Below are 24,756 nucleotides of genomic sequence, written 5' to 3'. Positions count from 1 at the left end.
AATATTTGATTGGACCATAGACGATGTCTATATTTACTTATTTTTTTTTTTTAGTATTTGCTAATTTTAATAGTATTCTTGATTTTATTTAATTTGAATATATTGTATGATTGAAAAAACAGTATATATTTATATATATATATATATATTTATTATTGAAATAGAATGGTGTTGACAGATTGGATACAAATAATTGTGATATTAACTATCGTCTTTTAGCAGTCTTTATCGAGTTTTAATGGGGGGGTTGGATAAATTAAAGAAGCTTTCCCAACATGTTCAAAGAACCAATTAAAACACAATATGCATACATATATATATATGTATGTATGTATTAATGTTTATTTTTGGTTAGGAATCCTATTCAGATTTGTGGGGGTGAATTAGTCATTTCTCATCAAAAGTATATGTATCTACTGAAACTGGCAAATCTTATCCCATGAAAAGGAACACATGTCATGTCTTAGGCAATATGGTCAATAACACTCAAATAAGTCCATACAAATAATAATTTTAAAAAACAATTTCAGCCCTTATGTTTTTCTAGAAAAAAATAATTACAGAAAAGGTAGCAAATAATGGTGTATTTAATATGAAAATGTTTCCATCAACATAATATTCAGAAACTTTTATCGATTATCTTTTTATCATTAGTCGACATAAAACTTTTACAGGTGAGGTCAACACGAGATTAAAGAAACAATTCAGAAAAATCCAAGTTAATTTCTTTTATTGATGATTTATTTCTTAGTGGATCCATATCATGTTACTATAAATTAAAAATAAAAGAATTTTTTATTTTTTTATTTATTTCGTGAAAATGCATGGCAAATAAAAAGTCACGGGTAAATCAATAATAGTATTAAATTTGTTTTCTAACTCCAAATTGCTTTAATTATTTTTTGGTCACATGTGGATAGATTAAGGGAAAAATCTCTTTTTTATTACATATGGATTAATGAGGTAATTATGAGGGTAATTAGAAAGGAAAAGCACAAAGGAAAGAGTTGGGTGTTCGGCCGTCTCATCTTTTCTTTGCTAGAAATTGTCTTAACTGTGAAGAAAGTGGGATGCACTAATTTGATGGGAGTTTCATAAACTAAATACAATTTGATGTTTGTTCTTTACTCTCTCTTTATTTTTTTTTTTTAATTGGAAATATGATGTGATGTGTGTATGAAACAATTCGATCAAATTTCCATCTTGATTGGATACAAATTTGATGGCAAACAGCCTAACTAAAGTGAAAAGATGTTAATTGTGACATTGTCCGAATAATAAGGTAGATATCATAAGATTAAAGTATTAATTACTTTGAAAATACCTTTTTACCTTTTAGATTTTAGATGTATATTTTGATTGAAAATTACATCTACGATGCATACTTTTATGCTACATATGCGGCAAAATTTTACTTAAGAAGGGTAATTTTTGGACGAGTTCATACCGTATAATTGAAGGGAATAACACTTAAAAAGGTCACTTTCCCCATAAGAAAAGAATGGGAAGAAAGAAATGAATAACACGTAAATTTATTTTTATGATCGAATAAGTACGACTTATTTGATGGTTAGTTCCAAACTTTAATATTTCGCCACATTTACTTCTTTACCTTACGTCCTTAAAGTTGAAAATAGTTGAAATGACTAACATTATAAAAACAAATTAATAAATAAACTATCGGATCAAAAATATAATTTTCCACAAGTATCAAATATTCTAAACTGAAGGAAAAAATATTAACACCCGAAGATTTGGAGTCAAATATCAAACAGAAACCAAAAGGAATATCCAAAAGCAAAGTCAAGCAGTATATTTAACTCAAATCATCTCAGAAGATGAGACATTTTACCCTATAAGTCTATAACATCCCATAGTCGTACTTTATGGAGTGAGATAGAACAGAAGAATTAAGGAACTTGCGTGCAAGAGCAGCTGTGTTAGCCTGGAATGCGACATCTGAGCTTCAAATTGGAAAATCAAATCAAATGTCGGCGAGAATTTACTCATTATTACAAGTTACAAATAAGATAAACCCAACCAATTGCGCATGCAACATCAAAATGGTGCGACTGACCTCTTGTACATAGGGTGAAACAATAATCTGTCCATGTATTAGTTGTTGAAACATTATAATACATTCAAAATTGGGGATAAAAGCAAACAAATCAAACACACATAGAGATGCAACTCTGCAACAATCGCGCATTTTCCCCACATAAAGAGATTGCTTTTCGCGAGCAATAATTATTAAGAAAATTGCTACAGTAGACTATGTCTTTGTAAGACATCCAAGCTTAAGCTACTTTCTTGCAGTAATTTTCGAGCCATTCCATAGTGACACTCTTTGGCCTCTCAAGTGGCAAACCAAGAGCTCGGTCCCAGATAAGCTAAAGCAACAAGAGCACAGAGCAAGTTCAGAGAAGAATTAATGGATACAAAATGAGAAGCGCTTGTAAGAAGAAGATTATGATGTTGAAGGTTACCTGAGAGCAAATGCCAATAGCTCTTGATACACCAAAGAGAACAGTGTAGTATCTGTTGAAAAAAAATTGTCACTTACAGCAATATGGCTTCACTCATTTATTTTTATTATTGCCGACTCTATCGGAGTTCTAAACAGTAAAAGTCACAGGACAATTCAGCATTAGGAAAGATTTGCAAAATGTATACCTTGCTTCCGTTAGACCATAATGATTGAGCAATACTCCACTGTGGGCATCTACATTAGGCCAGGGGTTTTTCACCTGTAAAAATCAGGTCCCAGAAACAAACTAAGTTGGGACTAGATTTGTAGAAATTACTACCTGAATTCTCTAACACTAAACCAGAAACCTTAATACCAAATCAAGTATGACCCATAATGTAGGATGTTATTGTTAACAGAAAGTTGACTTTACTATTACAAGGAACCAACCACCCCCTGTCCCCCACCCAAGAAAGAAGAAAGTAGAGAAAAATTAAGAGTCTTTGGACAGCATGAGGGCTCACTGCCAAGTTCAATCCAGATGCATTTCGACCAGACCTACTTTCCATATCATTGGTTATAAAATCATTCTTTTTGAAGTCTGTTGAATTAATTTGCCATATAATCATCCTTGAAGAAATTTAAAAGGAAAAACAAAACAAAACAAAGCAATAGCCACCTAAAAGGTTAAAAAGTCCACCGTAAACCTAGAAGCAACTTTGTTAGTTCTGAAACAGAGTCACAAACCTTGCCAAGTTCCAACAGTATTGGTGGCACTACTTCATAAAGGTTGGATACCTGCATGGGAAATAAAAGTAAGTAGATCAAACACATCAGTACACAGGATGACGTGTTAAGGCACAAGTATATCATGCTTTAAGGTTAAAGTAGTCACCAGTTTAAATAATGGATCATCTGGCAAGTGCTTCAGTGCAAATTCTCTCTGGCATGAGTATCTTGGATCTGTCTTGCGCAGAACTCCATGTCCAAATCCAGGAACTACCTAGAATATCAATGTAAGCATAAGAAGGTCAATACTAAAGAGATCTAATTAATTAGGAGAGAAATTCTATGATAAACAAAAGTTGGAAATGAATAAGGTTGCATTTGGATTGAAAAAATTTGGACTTGAGGAAGGGATAAAAATTTCTGATGACCAAACTATTAGGTGACTTTTATCCACTATAGTGAGAAAATAGCTTAAACTGGCTGCTGAAGGATTTGAAATCCATTATAGCTTGAAATTGCCCAAACAAATCAAGTTGATTTGTTATTATCGGTTTCAAACCCTTAGCTCCCAAATCCTTAGGCCACTTATGGATTTTGAAGGTTTAAGTGGGGATTACAATTTAGGGCAAGGAAACAAGAGAAAAGGACCTATCCGCTATACTTGCATGTGCTCATGTCTTCATTTAACCATGGATATAGTTAATAAATCTAATTGCTTGGGCTACAAAAGCGAATAAATTAAAAGATGAAGTAAAAGTATAAGTTCAACCCTTGTAAGCTGTACTTAGATCTAGTGTAATTCAGAAGATTTACTGTTATAGAAAGCCAACTTAGATATATATATATATATATATATATATAAAGTCCAAAGTTTCAATGTTTTGACAACATAGTTGAGAAAACAGAGAGTGGCCACAGAATGAAATCAGAGTCTTTGAAATCAACACACACAATGATGCCAACTAAAATATTGTGAGGCTATGATCTACTTAACCTTTGTACCTATCAGTCATTAAACATGAAGCAAAACAGAGAAACATAGGGGTGAGTGAGTGGGGATTTACAAATTTCAACAACGTTGACATCCTACCTTGCCACTGTTCAATGTTTTCCAGACGTACTCTTTCAAATGTTCTTTGCTGACATTCTCTCCACACTCTTCTACCACCGATTTAATCCATAGCAAAACTTCCTGTATAAAACCACAAAGTGAAATCACATGGTAAGTAAAGTATCAGCTATAAGTGGTAGGAAGTGATTTCAATTTGAATTCGTGGAATTCCTGATAATGGCAAAAGATCTTAATATTTTTGTTTGGGTGTCTTCCCCAGCACCTTGTATTTTCCTTTTCTGTCTATTTTTTGTTTCTTGGCATGTATGTTTTCTGTTGGTTCTGGTTGTACCAATTCAATGTATTGTTTATTTCGGGTATTCACTAAATGCACCTCACCTGAAACACCGCTATGGATTAATAGTTCAAGAAAAATGCTTGCCCATGTACCACAGGGAACAGGGTATCAATTCCATTAATATAACAGAATGTACAGACGCTCAAAACACAGCAACCAGGTAAGATCTAAGACAAGCATGCTTAAGCATGATGGAGGACAAGCGACAATTTGGTTAGATATAAAAAGCATCAGTTGTCAGACGAGATTGTTTTACATTATTCAGACAATCTTACAGCTTTGTTACATGCGAAATAGAAATTCTAGAAGTAAAAGATTCTTTAGAGTATCTAAAAGTAATCTGAAAGGTGAAGATATTATTCTGTTTGTTGATGCTCATTTAGAATGGCTTGTCCCTGTCCAACAAAGACAAAAGCATTACATCAGAAGATGTCATTCTGGGGCTTCACATGATCCATACAAGGCATTATTGCTTGTTTCTTGAAGCCCATTTAATTTGCACTTAACTGATTGAAATTGTAACTTGATAGTTAACTGGTAATACTAGATTAACCCAGGTAACTTGACACGATATTGAGGCATTTAGAAGCCATGCCTTAATAGAAATTTTAGAATTAACGGGGAACTGATCATTGTAACTGACTTAAGATATTAGAGGTCTCCTTCACAAAATCCAAATCAAGGAGAGATTACAACTTATCAACTGTAGCTGGACAAATAGGAGTCTCTCGATCTTTTTGCAAAAGCAGTAAGGCCTAAATTTCCCTACTCCTTAAGATCATTTCAGAGGCATATTCTTTTTCTCATTGTATGTTCCATCAGCAGCATAGAAAGGTGGAAGAGTCATTTAGTTATATCAAGTTGATACACACATCAACGAGTAGGTGGCATTCATAACTCAGCTGTCTTTCCCCAGAACATGAGCAATGGGGTTCAACAAAATAGGGCATCTGGATCGCAAAACTAATGACAGTTGCCAGTGGCATATTTGGCAAAGAAATACAGATAAACCCAACAACAAAAACATTTTAGCACCTGATTAGCCAAGCCATGAAGTGGACCAGCTAAACCATTCAATGCAGCCGCAAATGAGAGATAAGGATCAGAAAGGGCACTAGCAACCTGTGAAGCACAACATCAGCTGTCAGAGCAATACACGAAGATTCAAACAAAGAAATGAGATAGTACTGCTTGATAATCAAAATAGCCTGGAGTGTAACGAAACCACGATACTAAAGTCCATACAGGCAACTCATACAAAATGCAAGCATTCATGTTATAGTCGGGTCCTAGCAGAAAGCTCACAGAAACAATAAAGTCACTTACCAGATGACCAGTATGGGCACTAACATTTCCACCTTCATGATCACTGCATTAAGTAATGTATAAATATGTAAAATGCAGGAGAGAACTCTGTGTCTAATTGCAACGACACAAATTATTTATACTAAGTATAATGATATATTATAATCGCATATATTATATAACAAACCTATGTATGGTGACATAAAGTCTCATCAGCTCTTGCATGGCAGGATTATCAAAGCCTAGCATGTGTGCAAAATTTCCTCCATAATCTAGGGAGTCATGCATTGGTATAACTTGCCCATTCTTGTATATCCTGCGCAATTTCAAATAAATGTCACTTGGCCTAACTAATTAAATTACTTAAGAAAAAATTATTTATATGACCATAATTCAAGCACAACAGGTGTAACCCATTAACCAACCTGCGGTAGACATAAGAAGCAACAACTGGAACTTGCGCAATTAAACTAAGAGAGTCCTCATATGTTGGTTCCCAATACCTGTCGAGGACAAACCATAAGCATTTGAATATAGAAATTAGAAAGAAAATTGACTTTTCAATAGAACATAAAGCCTCATTATGAACTCACTTAGATTTGTGGATTCCCTTCTCATATGCCTTCTGGAATTCACTTTGGACCTAAGCAAGACAAAATAGAATGAATTTGCAGTTGACATCACATTACATAAAGTCAATAACAGCAATCTCTTTCCATACTTCGATAGTTCTGAATCAAGAAACAAAATTAACAGTTCTAGGGAATGGAAACAACTAGATCATGAGAACAAATTAATAAAATACATCATGCATGCAACAACAGGATTAAATGAAAACATTTGGTTTGCCATTGCGGCATAGTCAATCATCTTGCATGGACCAACTAAAGGGTATATAAGTTCATGGCAATTGGTAAGTTGCCAGTTGGCAAGGAAATCAACTACAATAATAAGTATGCCCAGGAGTATGTTGAACTTTATAAGCACAATTTTAACACCTTTCTTTACTTAACAATCTAATTGCTATTGTATAAAGATCAAAAGAATGCTAAACTCCTACTTCAGAGGCCAACTAACAATCGCATTTGGGTAGAGAAGGTGACAACTAGACATGTGCACACAGACAGCTACAGATCAAGGTTTTAGCAATCATGCGACAAAGCAAGGCCCAGGACAAACATCAGAGATATCTTGATCTCTTACAGTGAGGGATACAAAGAGAGTGAAGTTAGACGCTGCATAAATTAAAACTATCATAGGCGAATACGTGACGGAAAGTAGCATATCATATAAACTAAAGTATCATAGTACCATATTAATCCCATAAGGCAGCTCAAGCTATGTTCAGCCACAATCATCCTCAATTACGTCTAGATATGTAACTGCTTACTAACAATTTTAACAATATCCTAGAACTAGAAACCTTTTTTTATTATGAGATTCGCTTATGTTCTCCATTTGATCATTTTTATTATATTGCCAGGATACAATACAATAAATCTACAAAAATACATGCTCTGGAAGCATTATGGATGCCAATGCATGTGGAAACCTGGTTGCAAACAAGAATTCATAGACAAATGAACAACTCTAAGTTAAAATACTGATTAATCAATTCACCTGAAGAGCCATGACACCAGTTGCAAACTGAGTCATTGGGTGAGCAGTAATAGGTAAGGCATCAATTGTTTTATATACATGATCTGCAATGGCAAACGGAGTACAAAGATGAAAAAATTGCATGGAAAGCTGATAAAGGCTAGGGACACTGTGGAATTGAGATACACTTGCATAAGACCGCACAGAAATGTAGGAACTTAAAAATAAATAAATAAACACCGCACAGACAAAGTAAAGGAGCTTGCAAGTTAAAAATAATAAAATAAATCAAAAATTTTAAAGCAGGACAAATGAAGAAGTTAGCATAATTAGATTTGGATGTATAAATTTAAGAATACTGAGACAAGTTCATCTTTATGTTATCATAGGTTTAAGCAGCCAAAGATCAATTCCAGGGTTGAAGAACCTGGGACAGTGGCACGGTTTCTCAGTTCCTTCGATAATGAATCCACTTGGTCTTTTGTTGGCACCTGCACCGATGGCAGAAATAGTAGAAAGAGAGAAAGATTAACCTTCAAAAATTTCAAAGAGCAGAAATGAAGCTGAAATGCAAAACTAGCTCATATGAGGAGGCTCCATAACCAATGTTAAAGCAACTTTTTAATTTGGTGCGAAGAACATCTGATGTGGAACGGACAAAGCTTGAGTACAACATTAATTAAACTTGACAAAATGGCAGATGGAGCTAAAATCCAAACATGAAAAGATGCATTAAGACAGAATAGCAAGTTAGTAACCTACCTTTCCTGTCAAAAGAAGCCAGAGAAGACCTTCAGGCAACGGTTCTCCTCCAGGCTTTGCTGCAGGTAACAACTTCTGACATTCAGGTATAGACAAACCCCGGAAGCGAATTCCCTAAGTCAAAAAAGGACAACAATGCACATTAATGAGCAACTATTATTTCAATTAAAGAGGTACTGCAATTCCAGATGTGGCATGAACTGAGGAATACAGGAATATCTTAGAATCTTTAAATGATAAAAGGGGTGTCTACCTCTTCTGGATCAAGCAATGAGGTTTCCCACAATAATCCTGTCATTCCTCTCATTCCACCAAGAACCTTTTTCACAATGTGTAAATAAGCATACCAATTAGTATCTGAACTATCAATTTCGTAACATGGCCAGTCAATATGATGAAAGCAAGAAAGAGATATACCATGTCAATGGTGATGTTCCCCAGTTGAACTTTCCCATGTTCTGACTTAAGCTTCTTTAGGCGCTCCTGAGACAAAGCAATATGCACCGAGTAGTTAACATAGTCCAAAACCCTTCTGCTATTAACACTTTGGTCAATTAATCACACAAATATTCGCACAGAATAAAACAACCATATATGTAAAATATCAAGATAACATTTTCTTTCAGCAATAGGATACAATTGCAAATGCACGTCGGAAATTAAGACCATAACCAATCAGAAAATCATCACTACTCCAGGACATAGTCTAAAGAAATTAGTTTCAGCCTAGGAAAAGTACCTGTTGTTCCGGAATCAATTCCTTCAGCTGAGAATGGAGGTCCTGTAGAGAAGTCAATAGTACAACATTATTACAAGTTGTAGTTGTAATTTGACTAGAAGAAACAAGCAAAAGGTTTTGAAAAGAAAAGAAGAAAAGAACGATTGCTGATCATTAAATTGTAAGTGGGGGCAAACAGAAACTGAAGCCAATATATTGAATTCTCCATCAATGATGCCCAGTTTCTTTCAGGGTAATAACTAGACATTCTCTTGAGCCTCAGTCTAGGATCAACTTCTTGTGCGCATTATATTACTCATATCACATGTTATAGCAACTAGCAGTATTCAAGACTAACCAACATCCCAAAACAAAGCACACTTCTAATGCATAGGTCAAAATTTCATAGCTTCGCAAACTTACATGACAAACTTATTGTGCAGAGTTAATAATTAAAAATTGCAGATAAAACTCAAGTACCGGACCCTCTGCCAATACACCGGCAGAGATCCATGGAAGATATAAAGTGTTAATCTCATAGCTTTACAGCTTTTATTACAAGAAAGGCAAAAGGAAAGTTATTCATAGTACTTTTTAGCTTGTAAATCATTAATAAATTGGAGTTTTTGTCACTCACTTTTTTCTCCCTTCAGTTATAGTTAAGAAAGGTTAATGCACCCAATGTTTTTTCATGCCAGAAATACAATTTCCTAAATTCTCTTCTTTCCCAGTCTACCGTCTTCATAAAACTGTCACCTGATTTACCAACAATAGGAATCAGGAAACATATTTATGATCACTTTATCCTCTTTGTATTTTGTAGTTTCTCTTCTTGCGGGATTGTGGCGATGGATCTTAAGCCAGTAAAGCCAATACTCCAGAGTCTTCAAATTTCTAGATAAAAGACTATCAACCCGGCAGAATAGTATGTAATGGAAATGGATCTCAGGCCATTAAATCCGATACTCCAATTTTTCAAACTTCCAGACTAATGCCGCAACCCGGCAATATACTATATAGAGCCAAGAAAACAGATTTTCACCAATCAACATGGAGAACTACAAAATAAAACTAGCTTACAGTATCGGAGGATGTCTGGACTTGGAGCCAGCGGACAGAGTTGCGGAGACCTGGCTGTTGAACCTATTACATGTCAAAAGCTCATGTTTCAAAACTGGAGTCGAGAAACGTAGAGAGAGATCACGTAAGACTACATCAGGCATAAACGAAGAAAATGCTTACCCCACGCGAACGCAGCTTGGATAACAGAGAGACGCTCCTATAGAATACCATTGCTCACGACGACCAAATTTCACTGAATAAAGTGATTTCCCCGAAACAAATCAGATAATTCATACAAACGCAATTGCGCGAGTAAAATTGTCACACAGACATCATCCATAATCAAATCTCAGCAGATACAACACATTATTGTCAAATATGATTACACATCACAAGAAACAACAACGTGCTTACATCGAGAGGCAAACCAAAGTTAACCACCGAGAGTTCTAATTGGTATCAAAAACAACGAAATAAAACTGAAATTGATAGAACAGCTGATCAGCGCACGGCGATAAAGTACCTAAAGTGGAGGAAGATTTGGGGAAATGATGGAAAAAAGCAAACCAAGTAGACGAAAATGCTTTGCAGTGTGAAGAGCGAATTGATAAATGGCTGGCAATTCAGAAGTGGCGACTTTTAATCAAGAACCAGAAAATTCCAACGCCGCAGTTTGGTGCGTTTTCCTCCTTTGACTCCCAACAGAAGTACAAAAAACGTTTTTGTTCTTTTGGTTGCATACGACTTCTCCGAACTTCTAAAGCTCTTTATTACTTTATTTGTTTCATTATAGCACTCCTTTGCTTACTTACATTAAATTCATAAATTATTTTCATTTTTATTAATTTCACACTTAACAGCTGCTTAAATAATTTTTAGTCTATTGCATAATTGTAATTGATTTCACAATTGTTTAATATTCAATTATTTGAAATCACTTTTACAAATTATATTCTTTTTTGTTATCGCATATACGAACTTTGTGCTCACAGGCTGTATGCAACAATTAAAATAAATGCTTATCAGCTTTTTTATTAAAAATAAGTTTTAAGAAAAACTATTTTTAATTTACACAAACTGTTTTTAAATATTTAAATCAAATTAGTATATAAACAACTCTGCGCATGAAATTATGAATATTAAATTATTTTTTCTAACACTTTAATTTTGTTTTTAATTTTTTTTTTTACTTTTATTTTTAAAACCACTTTAATTTTGACGGCAACTAAATTTCTAAACTTGTTATTAAAACTTATTCCCATCACAAAAATAAAAGTTGTTGCAAAAAGTCTCAAAACAATACACGAAATAGAAATAAAAGGAATGTTGCATTTTTACTTATTAGGATGAAGGAAAAGAAAGTGCATTAAATTGAGATAACGAGATGCCTTATCTCTAACTTTTTTTATACATTAAAAAAAAAAAATAGAAAAGCAGACCTAAGTGGGGGAACATAATTGCATTTAGGGATAATTACAATTTCTTTCCTGTAAGGTTTTATTTAATTATACGTATATTTTTTATAGTTTAAAAAATTATATTTAATACTCTTAAAGTTTATTTTTATCTAATAAATAAATTTATTAATTAATTAAAATTTATCAAATTTATTAGTATTAATAAAAAATTATTATTAATTAATTATAAGTCAAATAAAAAAATTTATTATTAAATTACCCTCATATATCTCACACATTAATACATGTGATGAAGTAAAATTTCAATGTTATAAGAATAGTTTAGTCGAAAAAAATTGTTTAACCTGCAATAAGTTAATAATAAATCAATGAAGGATAAATATAAATTTTCATTCAATTTTTTGTTAATATCAGTAAATTAGTGATTTTTCACTAATAGGGAGATTTATTTGTTAGATTTGATCAAATTTAAAAAATGTTAAATGTAATTCCCATACAACAGAGAATTTATATATAATTATATTAAATAAAAAAACAAAGAAATTGTAATTATCCCTTGCATCTATTAAACTAACCTAAAGTTTGCACAAGAGAAACACACCTCCTCTATAATTGACCTTTAAAAATTGCAAAGTAAACATCACCCACCCTTTTTTAGTTTTTTAATTAATAGGGTTAATTACATTTGGATTCATTCAAAAACATAAAATTACACTTTTTTTTTATTGAAACTTATATCAATAATAACCTAATAATAATTTATTTTTGAATTAATCATGATTATATTATAAATCTAAATTATTAATTATCATGACAATCATTGTATTAATTTAAATAATTAATAATAACTATTCAACAATTACTATCAAAATAGATAAATATAAATTTGTATAAATTCAAACACAATTGTAAGATTTTATCATCACTATTATGAGTTAACATATACCGGTAATTCTCACATTTTCTTGCACCCATCTTTTTTTTTTGTCTAAACAATTGACTTACAATCAAAAGTTTGTAGGTTCGAGATTTGTATTTTGTCGTTCTTTTGTGTTGTTGGAACTGGTTAAAAATTTTAATATATTAAAATAATTTTTAAATTTAAATATATTAAATAAAATAATAGATTATATTAAAAATATATATATATATCTTATTTAACTGCATTAATAAATTGTCACTGATTAGCACAATTAGGCCATAAAAATAACAAATCACTAAAATATAGACATGCATGTAAAATTAGGCAACTCTGTTGTTGACCTTTGGCTTAATACACGAGCCATATAGTCCTCCTCCGTGGCGGTTGTGCGGTGGTCCTCCTCCCTCCCTCGCAACGTCACCAGAGTACTAGCCGCCACCGTTTTCCTTATCCTCTCTGATCTCCTCAGTTAACTATTTCTTGTAGAGGATTTGAAACCTTTTCTTGGATTAGACACCATCTATTCATTCATAATTTTTAGACAAGATTTTCGGTTGATTTGTCGTTGTTTCTGGGTGTCCAGTTTTTGATTTGCTTTTTCCTCATGCGGCCCTGCATATCCAAGATTATGAAAAGGCATCCGGGTCTGAGGAATTTCAGCTCCGTATGTCTTCTTTCTTGAAGTTCATTTTACTCTTTTATCCACAACTTGCTTCTGTAGTTGCTTGGATTGCTCGTTAGTTGAGAGAAGCACCTATTGATTCTAACGGAATGATTTTGCTACTTTGTTTAAATTTGGTTGATTTGTTTTTGGATTATCGGGTTTTGGTACCTTAATGCATATGTTTTGGGAATTTGGAGTGATTTATGTATTTGCAATTTGATTGTAATGTTCATCCAGTAGTCTTGTATTTAGTGGAGTATGTTGCTTCTGTCATCGAGATAATTATGTATGTATGTATATTTGGTAACTTTGTGGTTGAAATATTGTTTGACATGATTAATGCTATTTTGGGATATTGTGACATATAGAGTTATTGTAATCGTTATTTTGGTGGTCGTTTGTGAAGATTGTTTTGTTGCTAGCCGTAGTATCTATATCAAAACCTCAATATTTGCTTAGTTTTCCTTCATGCTACCAGAGCCATGATTGGGTTTACTTTGCTACTTAGAGTGGGAATACTTATTCTGCATTGTATGTTGAAGCAGCTATCAGTTTCAATTGAGTAATTGAGATCAGGATGGGTTGTTTTTACACAAAGTAACGTGATGGTTAATAGTAACTGATCTTTTGGTGAACCTTTAATATATAAAAAGTAATCAAGAAGTCCTTGAATAATTAGATTTTCCTTTTCCAGTTCCCCTGTATAATGTAATTTCACTTTGGTGTTGGGTGTCTAATTCATATTTTCTCAAATCTATGTTGAAAGCATGGACCGTGCAAATTGGTTTCTATGTCCTCCACCAACCATTAAACTATAGTTGACTAATAATAATCAAATTTAATTTCCAGGCCAATGGTACAAGCATGTCTGGCATTCTACAGAGAGGCAGTAATAGTCCAGATTTAAGAAGTAGCCATATGGGCAGAACCATGTCAAAGATGTATGCTACTTCATGTGAAAAATTTTCGGCAGATGCGCCTAAAGATAATCCTGTTTCAGATATGTTAGCTGATACATTTGGGAGGCTACATACTTATCTGAGGATCTCATTAACAGAACGTTGTAACTTGAGATGCCAGTACTGCATGCCTGCTGAAGGTGTAGAGCTCACTCCTAGTCCTCGACTTCTCTCACAGAATGAGATTGTTCGTCTAGCAAATCTTTTTGTCAGCTCTGGGGTTACAAAGATTCGTTTGACTGGAGGGGAGCCAACAATCAGAAAGGATATAGAAGAAATTTGCTTGCAGCTGTCAAATTTAAGTGGGTTGAAGACACTTGCTATGACTACTAATGGAATTACCCTGGCGAATAAACTTCCAAGGTTAAAAGAATGTGGGCTTAGTTTGCTAAACATAAGTTTAGACACGTTGGTTCCAGCAAAGTTTGAATTTATGACTAGGAGGAAGGGACATGAAAGAGTGATGAAATCCATTGATGCTGCTGTAGAGTTGGGATATAATCCTGTCAAAGTATGTTTAACAATATCCTTGGCATTATTGTTTTCACTGAGTTCTTGCATCTAATCCCTTTAATATTAGATTTTGTACAGATTAGTATTAATCAGTTTTTTCCACTGTCATGATCTTCTCCAAAAAAATAATGTACATATTTGGATCTGCGTTACCTCAGGTAAATTGTGTTGTAATGCGTGGCTTCAATGATGATGAAATATGTGATTTTGTTGAGCTGACACGTGAGAAGCCAGTCAATGTACGGTTTATTGAGTTCATGCCTTTTGATGGGAATGTGTGGAATGTGAAGAAACTTGTACCTTACTCTGAAATGTTGGATATTGTGGTAAGGTAGAACTCTGCAGTCCATTATGTGGCTTCTGAATATCTTTTATGCATTCCCTGAGGGGCTCAATATTACCGAACAGGTTAAACGATTTACAGGACTTCAAAGGATTCAGGATCACCCCACAGAGACAGCAAAGAATTTCAGGATAGAGGGACATCAGGGTACAGTTTCTTTCATCACATCAATGACAGAGCATTTTTGTGCTGGTTGTAATAGACTGAGACTTCTAGCTGATGGGAACTTTAAAGTTTGCCTATTTGGTCCCTCAGAGGTAGAGCATTACCTTGCTTATATTGTCACCCTGAGAGTTTCTGTGTTTCCTGATTTTACATTTCTTTTCCCTGATGCTTTGGACAAATAAATCCCACCCCTCCCATCTGTGATAAATCTTCAGAAATAAAAGCTTCGAATAAGTTAATCATGCTGCATCCTTTTGCAACTAACACATAATCTACACTACTACTTCTGTGATAATTGAAATCAAGGACCAAAACAGGTCCAAGATCCAAGAAATTGTAACAATGGGGTTCATTTAGGTGTCTATCCTCTGTTTAAGGGTTTGCCAATCACCTGTTGACGTGTTATTTTGTTGTTTCTTATAAAAGAGAAAGCTTAAAGTATATTTTACTGAAGAACTATAATTCAAATTATGTCGAGTTGAAATTAGAGTTTGTTCACTTCTTTCAGTAGAGATACAAGAGAAATACCTACTAAATTAGCAGAGAATTAAGAGGAAAAGATTATAAAATATTTAACACTCCTCTACAAGCTGGAGTGTCTGTATCAATCATGCTCCCCTTGTTGTGCAAAGTATTAAATTGCTTCTTTCTTAAAGCTTTAGTGAACACATCTGTTGTTTGCAATGTAAAAGGAGTAAATGGGGCAAAACTGTGAGAATTGGCCAAATATTTTGATCCTAATGCAAGTTGAACTTCTAAGCATTACAAAGAAATGATTAGTGCAGTTTTATGGAGTAGCAACATTAATGCAGTTTTATGGAGTGTAACATGTTGATAATCATCAGATATTTGGCATAGGTAATGTATTTGAATTTGGCCTCTGGATTCTCCACTAGTTATTATGCTTTGACTGGTTATCAATGATGCAATCAGTAGTGGGGTAGAAATCAAACTGCCAAACAAAGTAAAATTAAGTTATTCTTTCAGGTAGTGGTTTTATGTATTTGATCCAACCAACTTAGCAGTGGTTGTCTTGTAAACCCCCAAATATATCATAGGAGCAATCGAGTTTGAGTAGATGCATTAAGCTTCAGTTTTTCATGTTAACAATATCAGATTGAATGGATGCATTTTGGTCTTATATAATGCTGTTTAAATTTGGCTGTGAGATTTTGTTATTAGATTTGACCCCTGCTCCTGTGAACATTTGAAGATATCATTTTAAAGTAACATTTTTATCTTATTAATATGAGGAGGCGTTTTTCCTTTCAGGTTAGTTTGAGGGATCCTCTGCGTCGTGGCGCTGATGATAATGAACTTACGCATATAATTGGAGCAGCGGTATGTGACTCTTGTTGCTTGCTAATAATGTTGTAAAAACTATATTTTTTCTTGGTATTGTTGAGGCGTCTGCTCTCCCACGACTGCACAAAAAGAATGCAACCAGGCAACTCCTAGAATCATTTTTGGGGGGGTTGGATGATTGGGGATGGGATGTTCAGACTTTTGTCAAAACTTTTATGTACAATTCAACTATTTCAGATTTTGTGTTGCTTGATTTTGTACTGATATTTGTTCCCAAAACCAGATCAAAAGGAAGAAAGCAGCCCATGCTGGAATGTTTGACATTGCAAAGACTCCTAACAGACCAATGATACATATTGGTGGCTAGGCATTATCACCACTGGTAGATTACCCTGTATGTCATTTTTAAGCTGGATTTCATGATCCATTCTCTTTTTCATATCCCTACTTGCTTTCAGCTGTAGTATTATCTGATTGGTTTCTCACATTGTCAAATACGTTAGTATTATGGCCATGTTTCTGGAGACATAGGACAGGAGATGTTTTAAACTTTTCTCTTATTGGAATTTACCATTTAGCTTTGATTTGGTGAACTGAAATGAAAGGATTCTTCTTTTATGGGATGTCCTGCAATGCATTTTAGACAGGAACAATGGCATTAGTGATAAGTAAGTGAAGCAGAGATGTCTTCTAAGATACCCGCTGATAGTCGCAGAACATTTTGGCATCTCTGTATTAAGCAAAGACTTATACCATCCTCATCAAGGGTCAGCAACGTGGATGCTCTTTTTCAACTTTTCTCTATCTAGATTGTTTCCAAAATATAATTCAATTCAGCCCTTCTTGTCTACCTTATTCTTTTAACTGTAGGTCCACGATCAATCCGACATCGCTGGACTACAATCAATCCAGTTTTTTTAATCTGCCATTTATATTCAGTTACTGTTGCTTTAATCAACCCTACCAGACTTTTCATGTTACCATTTTATTCAGGTCACTTCGTCAATGGTCATGGCAAAATGACATACATCCTGAACTAAAAGTTCTGCTGTTTTTCTTCTTGCCATGCTTCTCTTGCCTATTCTCCTCATTTCTATGTGTATAAATGCAAATGTGATACATACACACATAAGAGAATATATATATTGCTCGTTGGTCATTTTTACTCACAATTTTTGTAATTTTCTCTTTCAGGTGCCATGTTTAACTTGCTTGTGTGGTTGATCCAGTGGTTCTTTCCTGTAGCTGACAAAACACCAGAAAGGAAAGGACTTCTATAAGGGAAACTGTGAAGAAAGAGAGAGCTAATTACGGAACCATGCTTTTGTGTTATTCTCGAGGCTGTACATTATCAAGCTGAAAGAATTGAAAATGTTATAGACTTTACAAATTCTAATGTTTCTTGTATTTTGGAGAATACCAATGTCAATTTTCTCATATGCCTTGTATATGTATATAACCCTCTTCTCTCGGAGGTGATTCTTTTCACTTGTACAAAGGATAATATCTGATTATTAGTTTGAGAAAGAACGAGTGTTGGGCTCAACTATGTTGTTTACCATCTTATTAATGTTTAGGTTCGTGGACCTTTATTCTACACCAAAATGATTCACTTGTATTCTGCTGTGTGTGGGATTATTTGCTCTTATACTTTCACTAATTTGTGAAGTGTTATGGTATTTGTATGCTAGATGCTCTAGCTTCTAATGATTTTTCCATTTATATTGGGAAATTGACATCAAAATGCTGTAGTTTGGGATTTGTTTGTTTCTATTGTCGACTTGCATATATTTCACTGCAGAAACATGAGACTATAATAATTTCATGCTGTATCTCTTTATTATGCCGTACATGCGCCTGTGCCAGGATGTCAGGTCCACCTGCAAATCATGCCGATCAGTATTTGTTAGTCTTCATTAAAGGTTTAGCTTGCCTGGTTATGTGATGTTCATTTTCTTGTCATGCATACACTTTCTTTAACATGATTAAAGATTGCCTAGTCTTGTTGTTACTTAGGCAATAGTTATTAAGTTTCAGGACAAGCCTGAAGTTGACATGGATTTAGCAAATATTGAGAGTTAACAGACTCTAGGTGACTACGTATATTTTTATCTCCATGACTGTATAAAATCTAACCAAATGGAGGCATTAAATTTGCAGATTACTTGTATGTTCTTTTCGGAAACTGCACCATTTTTAGTGGACGTCATTGACCACTCTGATTCAAAGAACATAATTTTCTAGATGTTGAATGCTAACTTTCTTTCTTTAATTTCTCTGTTTTGTTTTTCCCCGGAATGAATCTTTCTTCCATTTCAACTTACTTTCGAGTGTCTGCTACAGAAATGAATGTTACTGCCATCCTGACCTTGTTGCCAGCTTCTGGTATGCTTCTGCTTCATTTTAAGGTTTATGCACAATGGTTGGTTACTACTTCTGTCACGGAAACATATTGAATTGTTTTACAGGTTGTGATAGATTCAACTGGCTAGAGCTGAGTGGTTCCATCGATATATCATGTGTGCAAATCAACTTCCAAGTGTTAGATAGGTAACTCCGTTGTTGTCTATATATATCATATACATCATCAGGTGATGTCCTACATCTGCATGGTATGTATAATTATATGATTCTCTCAGAGAACAAATAGGTATTATTGCACTCTCGTCTGTTTGTTTCGTGGCATTTACTAAAATTGGATCATGCTATGAGATGAAGGCGTCTACTTCAGATAGTTGTGCAAGTGCTTGAATATGTTGGATATTGCATGTGAGGAAGTGGTACTATTGTTCTAGACTTTATGGTCCCCAATCTCCCTTCAAGATATCTAGAACTAGTTACGAACTTGAAAATTAGAAGAGTGGAAAACGACACATTAGCTTTTTCTGGCGTGAGTTTTATGACATCTAATGGAAGAAGGATATGATTGATCACACATCATAATCCGTTTCTAAAGGAGATAGATTGTTTGAGGTGAGAAACACAGGGGAATTCAATATGTGGAGGGACATTTGGAGCCAACAAATGAACCGACAAAAAGGATCTCTTTTATCAGTCTGAACAGAGAGGTAAAGAGAATCACAAACATAAAACTATGGCCATTAACCTTACGAGGACCATGGACTAGTGAATCTTATGGATTTTCTATCCACACTGAAGAACATTGTCAACTGTTCATTTTAGTTGTATAAATTGCTACATAAATCAGTGATCTCAACATCCATTATTTCAAACCAGACATACTTTTCACTGTCTATAACAACTGGGAATTAAAAAGTTGGTGCTGTATACATGCTTGAAGGAGGATACCTCCTTCTGTTTTGCTTGATCCATCAGTCAATCACATCTAAGGGAACTCAAGTTTTCCACTGTTCTTGTACTCCGCTGCTTTAGTTAAAGAGCTCTTACACAGTCTGTGATCTCTTAGGTGGCTGTGATTGTCAGAACCTTTCAGTACATATATGCTGAAAGAATGAACATCACCATAATGAACAGGCCATAAGGAGATGAATAAACGAGTAACACTAGAAATTCTGATTGATGCAACTGGGATGGAGAGATTGTCCACTTTCTTTGATGTTCTGATCTCTGACTTGGATTTCTAGCACAAAGAACTTACATTTGACAGCCTCCTATTCTGCTTCTTGGAGCAATCCCAGCAGAATGACAAAATGGAAAGTAATTTTCCAGCAGCTCCAAACAGCAAAAACTTCTCGTCGAGTTCCAAATTCAGTCACGTGCCAAAGTATCATGCAAAATAAAGAATAAGTGTCTCCCTCCAAATCTCTGAAGGAGAAAGAAAGCCAAGCATCAATCTGATCTTGTCTGAAATCCAAAACCACCCCTGCCCTCCCCTCTCTCCTGGTAAAAAATTAATGAATGAAATGTAAAAAGCCCTCCCTTTCTGCACACAAACTAGTGGTAAGAGTCTTGTCAATCTCACAGAGTTTTCAACTAGCAGAGAGGCATCTCGCCAAATGTATTGAATTGAGAAGGCCTGAAAGAAAGTAGAGGAAATTCATTCATATCAAGAAAGAATCCATCTACATCTCCCCAGAAACTCAAGAAGGCATTTGGATTCTCTCCGTCGCATATGTCTTCAATCTCCTTCTTGATTCTTTGTGTATCTTGCAATACAGGAACACCCTCTGGTTCAATGTTCTTCCTTGCTTTGCTACCACAAGGCTTTGACGGCAGGCAATGGGATGAAGAACTATTCCTGTTGTCTGTGCTATCCTTCCTTTCAACTGGTTTACCTGTAAGTCTTTGGACAAGCTCTCTGAAATTCTCAACGTCCGTCTTTATGATTTCTGGTGCAACTATGTGAATTATACGTATCTTTGGCTTCTGTTTGGAAATTATACGAGAGTCATTATGCACCGCCAACTTAGGTGGAGCTGAGGTTGTGTGGAACGACTGAGGCTTCATATTCTCTTTTTGTGGCTACCAATGAAGTTGTATCTATGTCTCAAGAGGTAAAGACAGAGAGTTATTTGGTATATTGTGTTTATGATGCTGAAGATTGGAGTTCAATATTTATACAGTAGAACTAGAGTTGCCTAGTTGGAGCAACAGAAAGTCCAACTATAGGAAGAAAAATAAGGTTGTCTTTTGGAAGTAATGATCAGATGGATCCTTGTCTGTGAGGCTGTTAATTTCTTGGTGAACACACCAGTACACCAACCTATACGTGGATTTAAATATATTACATCGTTATCATGATGTACAACATTATAGTTTACTTTGGATCATGATAAACTGATTAGTCAATGCTTATCAAGACATTTCCCCATCAACCAGCAGGGTATTGGCATTGTTTACATCAAGTCGACTTATTTGTTTATACTACATGTGAAGCAGCAAGTATGTTACTCATCAGGTATGTACGATCGATAAGTTTCATTCATGAAAACTCTTGGAAGTTGTTGAGACCATTATTTTTGTGCTTGTTGGAGCTAGGATTTCCTTTCTTACCACATTGTGACAATGTTGTTTAAATTCCGAGCAGTTGTTTATGATCTTGATTTACTATGTGCCAACTCCCAACTTGTATTTTTCTCGATATGTTTTCATAAAGTCAATCTGTTTTAAGTATAAGCAACTTGTGAGTATATGCTGACATCCAACTAAGATTGTTCTCAATTTGCACCAAGAATTGCTTGTAGTTTAGTCATTGACTTTGCTGTCTATGATTTTGATTCTTAATTTGGGGTTGAGAAATAGAAAGCTATTGTCTGAAAGCATAAAGTCATTGTTTAAGGTTATTGTAACGTGTCGACATCCGTAGTACAACAGAGCTTCAATCCGACACCTCTAAGAGGGACAAGGGAGGTATGGATTAAAGGCAAAAGTATCGCAAGTTCTAAAAGTAGTTGTAGGACAACTACGATATGTATATGTTAGAACAATCATTCAAAAACATGTTTGAGATATAAATTGGACGATCCTATATATCAGTAAAAACAGTAAAAAGATCAAAATACCCTTACTAGACACCAAGACTGGGACACCATAAATCTTGACATAACAGTGTGGAGATGTTGGGATTTATGTTCTTAATTATTATGATCATAAATGATTAGGTCTGGAAATGCATTCCACTTCTAATATAATGAAAGCAAGTACTACAGTAGTAGTGGGATTTTAAAATATCACTCAAGGGCAGGCCAATATGGTTGAGGGCTGATGAAGTATTGATGACGCTTTTGTGCATGTTGAATCCACGACTTCAATAACCAAGTGGGTTTTGAGGGTCAACTCTTTCGTGTACGTTTGGACAAGGCTTCCTATTTGGAGACACCTACTACGTACTCTTTCTCAAATCTACCATTACAACTCTCTTATTACATTGTGTTGCTCATCTCAACTCAAAATATCAAAATACCAATTATTCTCAATACATAAATAATTCGATGATATATACATATATATATATATGTTTGTCAAAGTTGGATGTTAACTTTTTATGAACTAAAAATTGGATAATGATTGGTCCAAACTCAACTTCAATTTATGACTTGCATTCATAAATAGGGTGTAACGGGGCGGATTTAAGATGAGTTTGATCCGATTTCGAGTTGTTTTCTTTAGTTTTAGTAAAGTTCAAAACTTGTCTCATCCCGTTTTGGATTTAGTTGAATGCAAATATATTTCACTTTGTATTAAATCAACCGACAATTTTAAATTTAGTTGATCTAGTTCATATAATTTGATTAAGTTTTCTTTTTCGATCAATTAAATTGTATATTTTTTCTTAAATAATTAAGTCATTGTTTATAAGTATTTAATACGTCATCAATATTCTAAAATAACAAATTCATGTATTAAGCCGAAAATAAAAAGTTTTAATAAATTAGATATATTTCTAAATATTATTTAGATTAGGTTCAAGGGGTTTAAACTCAAGATAATATTAGACAAGATCCAAGACCTACTCCGACTTCAACCAGGTCCATAAAACTAGAATCTAGTCTTGGGCCAAAATCAATACAACCTGTTCGCTCAAAACTTGTCCCGTTTTTTATATATGTCCTCAAATTATAAAAAAATACCATAAAAAAGATTCGAGTCTATAAGATCGTATAATTTTAAAATCATCTTGAGAAAAACTTTAAGTGCATATCAGAGATTTTAACTTGTAGGTGTACATAATGACGTTTTATTTGAATTTATCACATCAAGATAATATATAAAATTGAGCGTCTATGTGTATGTTTTGGTGTATCAGCATTCCATTCTTGCAGCATATTTTTGTACGAAAAATTTATTGTTACGTGCAGTGATCAAACATCATAAGTTGGATCATCATTGGCCACAAGAATTAGAGTTGAGTTAACACTTTACTACAAACAAACCGAAAAAAAGAACACTTTACTACAAGCAAACCCTTCATAGATCGAAGAACCCTAGAAATAGTTGAAATTATTTTTCTAAAAGAATAATAATTATATAATTATATCAATATTCTAAACAATTTACGAATAATATATTAATTCAATTAATATATTAGTATGATTAAAATTTTTAAAATAAATATATGTAAATAAGATAAACACAATATATTTTATGAGACTCAAAATAAATACTTGGCCTAAAACCAATATTCGAAATTGTGGTTAGGGTTGAGAAAGCGTGACGTGTAATATTATTCGTGTTTTAGGGCCAAATTTGGTTACCGTATTGCCTAACTATCCAATTCTTGTGATTTTTTGACAAAACAAAAGTGTTTGTTTATAACTGAACTTTCACGATAGTATTTATTAAAAGAAAGAACCATATACCATAGCTAAAATAGATCTTAGCAAGCTAAATTTTGAATTATTTTAAAGAAAAATATAAATTTTAACCAAAAGATATTCGAACATCCTAGCAATAATCTGGAAACTATCAGGTGTAAAAGAGTTGCGATAAATGGTGGTCCCTCACGACTATAACAACGAGGGGTTAGATTCTCCTGAAAAAGATGACGACATGCAAGATAGATCATTCTATAACTTATCTCAGATCAAAAGTTATGACTGTCTGAAATTTTACTATCAAATCGTATATATATTTTAAATACTACATTTATACTGCTATCAATTCAAATGCTCCCAAAACACATCCGCCTATTATTCTACGTCAATTTTCCTCCCCCTTTTTTGCAATAAAATATGAAAATTCGATTTAAAATTAAAATTAAATATACCCCTGAGTAGTTATATATGCCAGCATATCTGCAAGTAACTACCCTAACCTATTGCTATATATATATATATATAGATATAATACTCTATAATTAAATAATCATAACAACAACAATATTGCCAAAAAATATTAGCAAGTGGCATTGCTGTCTTAATTAGAATTAGTCTCTTCTTATCCACATCAATACACCGCTGCAAATAAATTGTTTATTATTTTCGATTAATTTTACTTGCCATGTCTTAAATTATGACTTACAACGTTTCAAAATAAAAATATTTCCTCCTAAATGCATCCGTCCTTTTAAACATAGATAGAAATATTTCTAATTTAAATCAAAATATAATATCATTAGTTTTCATACATTAATTTTTTTTCATGCACTACGCAGATGTACAAATGAAAATGAAAAGACAAACAAACAAAAATGAACATCGCCACAATGGTGATGCAGTCTGTTGCTACTATAATTAACACAATACTAAAATATCTTTTAGAAGAAATAATGAACTGGAAAAACAATGATGTATGAATGGATGAACAATTAACATTATGTCCACTCAAATTAAATCGAGACCGTTGATATGATTTTCATCAGTATTTACATTATGGATTTGAAGATACGTATATATATGCACACGTACGGATTAAAGAATTCAAAAACGAATCGATGAAATCACCTTCACTCTCAATCCACAAAACAGACTAGAAAACACAAAAACATCTTGTAAGA

At 33.8% G+C, this 24,756-nt stretch overlaps 3 protein-coding genes across 6 annotated transcripts; 1 reads left to right on the top strand and 2 right to left on the bottom strand.

The window, feature by feature from the left end:
* On the bottom strand, nucleotides 1,941-10,740 carry LOC105168530 (citrate synthase, mitochondrial). Of its 2 annotated transcripts, none has more exons than XM_011088668.2 (20): nucleotides 10,466-10,740; nucleotides 10,232-10,304; nucleotides 10,070-10,132; nucleotides 9,011-9,052; nucleotides 8,689-8,754; nucleotides 8,525-8,590; nucleotides 8,272-8,385; nucleotides 7,937-8,000; nucleotides 7,531-7,613; nucleotides 6,504-6,553; nucleotides 6,336-6,413; nucleotides 6,098-6,226; nucleotides 5,932-5,974; nucleotides 5,641-5,727; nucleotides 4,287-4,388; nucleotides 3,363-3,470; nucleotides 3,215-3,265; nucleotides 2,674-2,747; nucleotides 2,487-2,538; nucleotides 1,941-2,390 (listed from the first exon to the last, which is right to left on the bottom strand). In XM_011088668.2, exons 2-20 carry the CDS (start codon nucleotides 10,280-10,282, stop codon nucleotides 2,298-2,300), a joined length of 1,416 nt encoding a protein of 471 aa, XP_011086970.1. In that variant the 5' UTR covers nucleotides 10,283-10,304; nucleotides 10,466-10,740; the 3' UTR covers nucleotides 1,941-2,297. The 2 variants fall into 2 exon arrangements, with proteins under 2 accessions (XP_011086970.1, XP_011086962.1); XM_011088660.2 differs by having other exon boundaries at nucleotides 10,575-10,739.
* Nucleotides 12,692-17,886, top strand: LOC105168520 (GTP 3',8-cyclase, mitochondrial). Of its 3 annotated transcripts, none has more exons than XM_011088648.2 (7): nucleotides 12,694-13,055; nucleotides 13,905-14,525; nucleotides 14,686-14,853; nucleotides 14,936-15,127; nucleotides 16,308-16,376; nucleotides 16,624-16,722; nucleotides 17,535-17,886. In XM_011088648.2, exons 1-6 carry the CDS (start codon nucleotides 12,996-12,998, stop codon nucleotides 16,705-16,707), a joined length of 1,194 nt encoding a protein of 397 aa, XP_011086950.1. In that variant the 5' UTR covers nucleotides 12,694-12,995; the 3' UTR covers nucleotides 16,708-16,722; nucleotides 17,535-17,886. The 3 variants fall into 3 exon arrangements, with proteins under 3 accessions (XP_020552935.1, XP_011086950.1, XP_011086940.1); XM_011088638.2 differs by having other exon boundaries at nucleotides 12,695-13,055; nucleotides 16,624-16,734; XM_020697276.1 differs by lacking the exons at nucleotides 16,308-16,376; nucleotides 16,624-16,722; nucleotides 17,535-17,886 and having other exon boundaries at nucleotides 12,692-13,055; nucleotides 14,686-14,858; nucleotides 14,952-15,090.
* Nucleotides 20,295-20,768, bottom strand: LOC105170006 (VQ motif-containing protein 17-like). The gene has a single exon (XM_011090580.1). The coding sequence runs from the start codon at nucleotides 20,766-20,768 to the stop codon at nucleotides 20,295-20,297; it is 474 nt and encodes a 157-aa protein (XP_011088882.1).

Source organism: Sesamum indicum, linkage group LG1, assembly GCF_000512975.1.
Source record: "Sesamum indicum cultivar Zhongzhi No. 13 linkage group LG1, S_indicum_v1.0, whole genome shotgun sequence".
Classification (NCBI taxonomy): Eukaryota; Viridiplantae; Streptophyta; class Magnoliopsida; order Lamiales; family Pedaliaceae; genus Sesamum; species Sesamum indicum.
The sequence above is the reverse complement of the archived record's forward strand: the minus strand, read 5'-3'. Positions and strand labels throughout refer to the sequence as shown.